Source organism: Pholcus phalangioides, unplaced genomic scaffold, assembly GCF_987345545.1.
Source record: "Pholcus phalangioides strain wild (caught in Gottingen) unplaced genomic scaffold, Ppha-v1.0 ptg000031l_1, whole genome shotgun sequence".
Classification (NCBI taxonomy): Eukaryota; Metazoa; Arthropoda; class Arachnida; order Araneae; family Pholcidae; genus Pholcus; species Pholcus phalangioides.
Window position 1 is genome coordinate 10,417,584 of NW_028301621.1, and position 8,866 is coordinate 10,426,449.

An 8,866-nucleotide genomic window follows, 5' to 3' on the forward strand; every position below is an offset into this window, starting at 1 on the left:
AACAGCGCAGTCATAAAGTGACTTTGCCAATATACAAGCTCCTAGCAGTGGTAAAAAGCAACGAATTCGGATGAAATTTGAGATATAGGTGTTTCAGAGTATGTGCGCTCGAGGTTGTCGAAAAAAAACCTAGCTCTTGTAGTTAGTCACAACAAATAAATTTTGAAAAATTTGAATGTTAACATCCACTTTTATGCATTGTAAAATTATCAGCATGTCAAAAAACATAAATGGCTTTGAAATAGTATTTAGAACCAAAAATGTGGTTGCAGGATGCAGACAAAGATCTCACCAAGTGGTAGGTGCTCTAGATGCTTGGTTGGGGAATTTCTTCAAATCTGTGGAGGTCTCTGACCGAGCTTCTACCGCCCTAACCCCTTGGTGAGATCTTTCCAAATTTTCATGGAGAAAAATTGCAAGCATGCTTGCCCGGTTTGTAAGAGGGCTGGGTTCATTTTTCTTTCAGAGTTCATCTTGGCATAATATCCAGATAAAGTCTTCTATCTGTTGGGCTGAGAACCATCTCGCTCCCATAATTTGATATTTTCACAATCAATGTGGTACAATTAGTGCAAATTCTTATTTTCCTCCATTGCTTTTGCTGTCTCGGAAGAAACCAACCTGACTGCTTAAGTCTCTGTTTATATCTCAATTTATGCTCTAGAACAGAGGTCTTCAATCTTTCGAACACTAGAGGCCAAAAATTTTCCACGAACCGCCAAGTCATAAATTAGTATTATCGGTTATTAAACAGGGTTCCTCAAATTTATATTGAATACTTTTATTCACTGTGAATTTATTTCTTTAAATAAATTTGAATTTTTATTTATTTTCCAATAGTATTCTTTCATTAACTAATTCTTTTTAATCGATTACTTTTATTAAATCTGAAATTCATCCCGATAATACTGAAATTATTTTTCATAAATTTTTCATATTTTGACAAATTATTTTCAACAATTCTGTAGCTATTTTTTCATTAATTATAAATTTCTATCCCAATAATTCTAAAATTATTTCTTTCATTAAGGTGTTTTTTTAACATTTCTGTAAATTCTGAATTATGTACACCTTTCGGTTGCTGAATTTGGCATCTTGAAATATGCAGCCTTTATGAAATCATAAGCCTAAAAACTGATTTGGCTTAGGATCCTGAGTTCATCACGATGGCAGTTCAATGTATCAAATGCACAGCATTACTATTGAATCTGGAAAGTATCTTGCACTTCTAAATATAGCAGCATAGATTTCAGTTTCCAGAGCTCTATTTTAACAAATTTTTTTTGGAATTTTCAATTTTTTTTTGTTTGTAAAGTAGCTATTTCCTAAAAATGATCCGTAGGCCACAGCAAAAAAGCTTAGAGGGATACATTTGGCCCGCTGGCCATGGGTTGAAGACCTCTGTTCTAGAACTTATGATGAAACCAATCCAGTATCGTGCCTTCCAGATTGAGTAAAATGGTTCATAATTAATAAAGCCCCCCAGCAGCGGGTGATTTCGTCATACATGGATTGATACATCCCAAGCTTGCTTCAAACTTTTTGTCAAAATATGAATTCAAAAACCAATGACTACTAAGGGTACGACTAATTTGTTTATTTAATTTCATGAGAATGAAAATTTCGGTTAAGACAGATCACTGTCTTATTTCAAAGGGCAACCTATACAAAAATTCACCAGTGTCATCGTAAAAACATCGACCAACTTTGTATACAGCGCCTTTCTTGTACACTGGTGATGGTATTCTAATTTTCAGTTTCACATTCTCCTTACCCATTGGGTACTGGTATCCTAAAGTACTATCGTATAAATAAGCAACACCTTTCTCAGTTGTCAGCTTGACAGTGTTCTCATTGCTATATTTCTGTATGGCGTTTGAAGTCTGAATAGAGCCAGGATCGACACTGATCGGTTGAACCTCAACGTTTTCTTTATGCTTGTTGTTTTCCAGCCATTCCAAGTAAGCTTCGTCAGCCTTTGACTTTTTCTTTTTGTTGCGATATTCTTCTGTGACATTTTGCTTAAACTGTTCATATGACACATCTGGTTCATCTTTATTTTGTCCCGATGTTGCCAGAAAAGATGTCGCAAGATGATCTTCGGCATCCGATTCGTAGACACGTACACTCATTAGGTCTGGCATGATATTTTTCTGTATGTCTGTCACCTTTTCTGACCCTTGCATAGAATCATCTGTGGAAGATGATACAAGTTTTTCCTGTTTATCTTCCAACAGTTTTCTTTCTTCAGCCTCTTTCTTGAAGTCTAAATATTTCTTGATGATGGCTAAGTGTTCCCCGACTGACTTCGACTTAATCTCTTTGAATTTTGGTTCTGGAGGTTGAGGAAGACTGACGTTGCCCGAATAATAGTCCTTCATAAGTTTTCCTTCTTTCCATAGTCTGACGGTAACGGGTGATATGGAGCTTGAATCTCCACCAGACTGGAGTGTTTCCCATCTTCTAGCGACTTCTGCATCGTGTGCTTTTATTGTTTCTGGTTTTTCAAGTTTGCTGAGTTTGAAGGTGTTCTTGATCAATCGCTGATTGAAAGAAAAAACAAATAAATAACGTTAGAAACAATCTGAATAACATATTGCAGTGCTCCAGAGATTTGACACTAAAAAGTTACTGAACAGAGGTGAACTCGCGATAAAATTCTAACCCCCCCCCCCACATATCTGACAGTTTCATGCTAGAAAAGTTTTACAAATTCTGAGTATCCAGTTTGTAGGGACAATGGGGGGGGGGGCAGTGATTAGCTAGATATGAAAGCTAGATTCGCATGCATGCAATAAGATGGTTCATAGCAGGGTTGTTTGGTTTAAACCTTGGTTTTAACCAGTGGGTTTTTCGAACAATCAAATAAAAGTGGCCTAAATATCATATTAGTTTATTTATTAGCCAAAATTTTTCATTTTTACCCCATTTTTATATTCTTAGGGTAAATTCTGATGGTACATCTTTAAATGGTATAAGTGGTTTTTTTTAAAAAGTCTCATAAAAAAAGTGGCTTGAAAAAAAAAAAATATATATTTTCCATATGAAGTATCTTAGTTATTTAAAGTTATATACAGAAGCCAAAAACATTTCTCATTCTTACCACATTTTCTAACCTATGGCTACATTCTGATGCTCTATCTATGGCTGTGGGGGTACCTCAAAATTTTAGGAACAGTGGTCAGATTGCAAACTTTGGTGAATTGCAACCTCCAACGCATCCCCTGTATGTTAGAAATTAGTCAGAAATATTAACGTGGGGGACACGTTTGGTTTAATAAGGGTGAATTGCAAGCGCATCCACATCATGATGCGATAAAATTAACTTGTAGTTATTTGTTCAATTACTTCATTTTTTGAGATGTTTCCATGAATTATGAAATCGTGCAGGGCTATAATTAAGTTATCATTTTGCCATGGCTGGCTATCATTTCCATTCTGCGAGCAAATTTCCCACATGTTGGATGATGTCATTAATTTTAAATTTTTAAGTATTTTTTCCCCTTTACCAAATAAAATTGCATTTTTTCAGGAATATTCATGTCAATTTTCAAGTCATTCTGACAATCGTTCTTTTTTTACAGTGTGTTGAAATCAGAACCTTAGTTGTAATCACCCTGTGTATCGTAAATCATCGCAAATTAATCTGCATTATTTATGCTTCATTAAATACATATTTTCCTAATTTTTATTATAGTTTTTGCAAAATAGCTTCCTAATTAAGCATACTGAAAGTAGCTTGAGAAAATATCATTATATGTTATATGATTAATAATAACATTAAAAAAATTTTCAAACGCAAAGTAATCCATTGAGTTAAGCAAAAAATAATTAAATTGCAAAAGTTGGTTTTTGTTAAAATGTAAGAAATATTGAAATATTGATTACCTAATATGGGAATAGTGTTAATTACATTAATAAACATTTTATTTTAAATAATTATTAGAAGTTTGAACGATTTTTCAGAAACTTTATTGTTTTTAATGTTTAATACTAATTAAAACAAAAGACCTGTTTAAACCAAATACCTGTTTTTTTTACCAACCCTGGTCCATACTCATTTTCATAAAACATTTCCCTGATTTTTCCAGTCAAATTTTCAAAAAATTCCAGGCAACTTTTTCATTGAAAATTTATTATAATTAATTATAGAATTGATTATTTTTCATTTATTATAATTGCTATCATAATAAACATAATAGTAGACTAGTTATTACATTTTTTTTTATGAATGTATTTATGCTTTTCAAATGCATGTGATGGTAAAATAGAACACAATCAAGAAGTGCACAAGATTTCCCTTTTCTGAAAACTACCCTTAAAAATGTCTCTGAACATCCTTGAATCCATTATGGACACTATTTTAATGTCCACAAGATTTAAGACTTCAACTACTGTTTAGTTTGTGACATAATTAATCCAAAATGTAGTCGGTTTCGCTGCATCACAATTCCTTGCAAATTGGCTGAAGGGTGCTACATACTACTCACTGTACGTGGTCCCAAGTACCAACAGAGTCGTGTGTGTGTAGCCGCCTACATTCTGCATTTGCATTGTCACTAGAACGGAAAAGTTTAGTAATCAGGGGTTGTTTACAAAACTCTGATTTCACATGCTTGGTATGACTGAATAGCTTGTCTGTGCATTTTGCTGCAAAGACGACACTGCATTTTATACGGGTAATTTTTGACTGCTTCGATCTAATCAGCCCACTGATGATCCAGGTTTTTATCCACCCATTCCAGATAGGAAACAGTTTTTCTTCTGAAACAAAAAATTACCCTTATGGAAATTGTAACACAGTGAAACCTCACTACGATGATACTCAATATAACGATATAAATCCCTCTATAACGATATTTTTTCGAATCTTGTTTGGAATTGCCTATAGCCTAACGTTAAACTCCTCTCGAGATATTTTAGGGGATTTTTGAAATCGCTACATATATATCAATTTTTTATACTTTGCTCAAAATTGTTTTGAATTTAATTTACACTAAAGGATCACCGAAAGCTAAAGGAAGTTATTGGTATTGCTACTTTCTGTGTAAGACACAAAAGTGTAATACATTTAAAGTAAATTTTATTAATAAACTAATCAATTCAATTTTATGCATGGTAGTATGGCATAAGGGTCTTTTTTTCAAATCTTAAATTGGAAACTATTTCGCAAATACTACTATTACTCAGAAGCATACAAGCATGCAGAACAGAAATGATCATATACCAGCCTGTACCATCACTGCTTAGGCTATTTACCACGATGGGGAGAGCAAAAGAACAGATAAACATTCATACCTTTGCACCCTCGACAGATATCGGGAAACATTCCGATAACCTTTCTGGTGTCCATTCCGCAGGATCAATCTGGTGAAGGTGTCTTATTTGTCTCTTCGCTGCCCAAGTCAGGAGATTTGTCTCTGCTGGCGACTTGAAGTACCTTTTCTTTATGATGGCTTTTCGTATAGATCTTTCATGCTCTTTCATGTGCCTGGAACAACAAATGTATGGGGGATGTAATTTTATACTGAATCTTTGACGCACAAAGAATAACTATAATGCTCAGCATGTGACAGTGAATGACATGTGCAAACTTTCATAGGAACTTTCCCCCCCCCCCCTCCATAAAAACAAGATCTGCTACGATGACTGAAGAGAGCAAGCTTTTTTTGTCCTGCAGAACATGGGTTGAGCATGCATGCTGTAAGGCCACTTTGGTGGTTGAGTGGTCATAGTGATGGACTCGCGTCGTAGAGACCCGGGTTAGAGCTCCCACGGTGGTGATCGGCTGAAGTTGGTTTTCGGTGGTTTCCAACTTTGAAGTGCAAATGCGATCCAATCTCGCCATTAATAAGTCTCACCACAGAGAGCAACAGGTCTACAAACAGTACAAATATTGTCATTTCTTCAGACTTCACTTCTGAAATATGGATGGCAGTACTGAAAAATCAGACAACACTAGATACACACACTTACACTTCCATCACAACTCACTAGGTAATAAATTGCCCATGCTGATAGACCTGAGTTGTGCTCGGTTCGAAAGAAGGGAAAGCATTTTACAAGCCATCAGATTTGGATGCCTTCAATTCGGACACCCTGCACTTCAAATTTGAATAACCATGGGGGAGGGGCATAAGGCAAGAATTGAATTTTTTTTTATCAAGACATACACTTACTCTATGTTCATTAATTCGCCTTTGCCTTTGGCGGAAAACATCGAAGTCACGTCAACATCTCCGTCCATGTCAATTTCCAAATCTATCTCCCCTGGATCGACGAACATTTTCTTGAGTGACCTGTTGAGCTCGTCGTAGGATTCGACAGGTCCGAGGCGATCGGCGACGTTGTCGTTCAAAGTCGTGACTTTTCCTTTGATGAACTTTGGGAGCCTACGATCGCCGCTACTCGCAGCTGTACGCAAGTCCCTCCTCCCTGATGACAAGATCGGGTAGTACAGGCGTCGAACTTGTACAGCCTTGCGAAACATGGCGTGGTGTACAAGCGAGCTCAATTTCTTCATATATTTTAGTTGCAGTGTCTGACGACACGATACAATAGAAATTAACGTGCTCTTGTTTGTCTGCCCTGGGTTTTAAACCCATAAAGATCTCGACTTGACTGACTTGTTTTACGCCCTTTTGTATTTACGTAACGATCTCGGTCGGCATTTACAAGGAAGCACGTAAACACGGTCGGCTTGGACTTGGTATTTCCAGAAAATTGTTGAACATAAAAAATTTGTGCAGATACTTTTGGCATCGGAGAAAAAAAAAAATGTGTTAATACATTTTTATCGTAGAAAGGTTTATTATGGACTTTCAAAATGCATTTGTGAAAGCTCAAATAAGCTTTATTACGTGTTGCCGCAGGATATAGCGCCTGAGAGAATGTTACACTAGAGTTTTTGCTGCCATCTAAGAAATATAAAACCAACCAGACACCGTGACATGTGTATAATTAACTTTATATATCTTAGATGTCAGTAGAAGTTCCAGTGTGACGTTTGAAAACTCCGAAATGAGGATGTACACTTTTGTTCTTTTGGCAACGGCTCACTTACTTCCGTGTACAACAGATGGCGTCACTATGTTGAAAACAAAAAATAATTTTCTAACCAAAACACAACCTGCTCCGTTGCCAGAACAACACCGCTGCCACACTTTAAGGGAACTTCCGTTCTCATTTTCGTGGAATTTAAACGATGATTGGTCATTTTTTGGGAAGAGTAATATTTAAACACAGAATGATGAAAAGATATGTTTCGTAGTGCAATTTTTTTTTCTTTAGAAAAGAAAAGGAGAAAGATTTCCAAATCCTGAAAATGAGGTCATAACGGTGGAATTTCGGAAACGTATGAGGACGCTTAAAAAAAAATGACAAAAGAAATGAGGACGTCTGAAGACCCTACTAAGAAGTGGAACTAATTCGCGACCTTCGTAAATTTGAAAGCCTTGAATTTTCTTTCCGAACTACATCTCGATCTCCGCTTGGTTATCCAGGCTTTGGGCCCATTCAAGCATTACGTAAGCAGATTTTCAGCCATTTTTGACCCCCTTGTTAGCAAAAGTTAGCAAAGCACTGGCCCTCCCCCCTCCCCCTGCCAGCAAAATTTCGTCTGCAGCTTAAAATATTCCATATCTTCAAAAAGGGGTGGTTGATGACGTAAGCAACCTTCAAATCCCCCTCCCCACCCCTTGTCATCAAAAGGCAGCAAATCCGAAACCCCCCGCCCCCTCGATGCTGACGTAATACTTGAATGACCCTTTTCGTATTTCGTATGAACAGCGGAGAGTGACATCGTTTCTCTACATATGTCGCCATGTGGGGCTAATCGCAAGAGCTATTAGCTGAGCTAGGAGGCTATTCATGCGCAGTCCCATTCAGCATTCATACACATGCTCTAAGGAAATATCCTCTGTAGTTCAATGGTTGGAACACTCGCCCGGACAGTGAGAGATTGGTGGTTCGATTCCCCACATAGGAATGCGAATTTTCTTTCCCAACTGCATCTCGATCTCCGCTTGGTTATCCAGGCCATCGTAATGCTGGTCTTGTTTCAGGTTATACTGGTCTTGCCATTTGCCTTCAATAAATAAAATGGAAAGTGCCTGAATTTTTTCATCATAGAAAGAGAGGAAATACTATTTTCATCATAAGGTTCCCGGGCAAAGTGATTTTTCTGAGGCACCCCACTTAGTGAAAAATACTTTTTTTTTTTTTTCAAACCGAGCATAACTCAGGTCTATTGCCATAGGCAATTTACTACCTAGTGAGTTGTGCCGGAAGTGTAAGTGCGTGTACCTAAAAGTCTGAGAGCGTATCTAGTGTTGTGTATGATTTTTCAGTGCTGCCATCTATATCTCAGAAGTGAAGTGAGTGATGTGTAGTGAGTGAATATTTGTACTGTTTGTAGGACTGTTGCTCTCTGTGGCGAGACTTTTTAACGGGGAGATCGGCTCGCATTTGCGCCTGTATATATATATATATATTCTGAAGGGGTGAGCTGGATATGTAAGGATCGATATAGAGGTGAGGCTGGGGCAGGCTCCTTACCCTATCGCAGTCCATAGGTTAAGGAGACCTAGATGAGGAACGAGATGCGAATCTTGTGGTAGAGGCGGGAGTGGATGTCTACGTGAGAACCACAAGCCAGAATTCCCTGATGGTGAAAAAGCGGGTCTTGCATGGTTGATCGTATTAACCTAATTGTATGGCAGGTATTGCTTCGAATTGACGAGTAAATTGCGCATGGTGCCAGGGAATTCGAGGTGCGGTGCGCGCGGGATGGCTATTCTATCGTCCCTTGTTGGAATATTGTTTGTGTGAAAAGGAAGAGAATTTCTCGAAGGCGGTGTTGAGTTTC

General features: G+C 37.3%; 1 protein-coding gene across 1 annotated transcript; it reads right to left on the reverse strand.

The window, feature by feature from the left end:
• Positions 1–1,582: 1,582 nt before the first annotated feature.
• LOC149067399 (uncharacterized) lies at positions 1,583–6,696 on the reverse strand. Its single transcript, XM_089252972.1, has 3 exons — positions 6,180–6,696; positions 5,299–5,491; positions 1,583–2,543 (listed from the first exon to the last, which is right to left on the reverse strand). The coding sequence occupies exons 1-3, from the start codon at positions 6,521–6,523 to the stop codon at positions 1,638–1,640; spliced, it is 1,443 nt and encodes a 480-aa protein (XP_089109098.1). The 5' UTR covers positions 6,524–6,696; the 3' UTR covers positions 1,583–1,637.
• Between the last annotated feature and the right edge of the window lie 2,170 nt (positions 6,697–8,866).

Excerpts from the sequence above, each read along its gene's own strand:
- LOC149067399 (XM_089252972.1), bottom strand. The coding sequence starts at position 6,523 with ATGAAGAAATTGAGCTCGCTTGTACACCACGCCATGTTTCGCAAGGCT. Across the intron at positions 5,492-6,179 it reads GGCGAATTAATGAACATAGA|GCACATGAAAGAGCATGAAA; the intron begins GTAAGTGTATGT and ends TTGTTGTTCCAG. Across the intron at positions 2,544-5,298 it reads TATCTGTCGAGGGTGCAAAG|CGATTGATCAAGAACACCTT; the intron begins GTATGAATGTTT and ends TCTTTCAATCAG.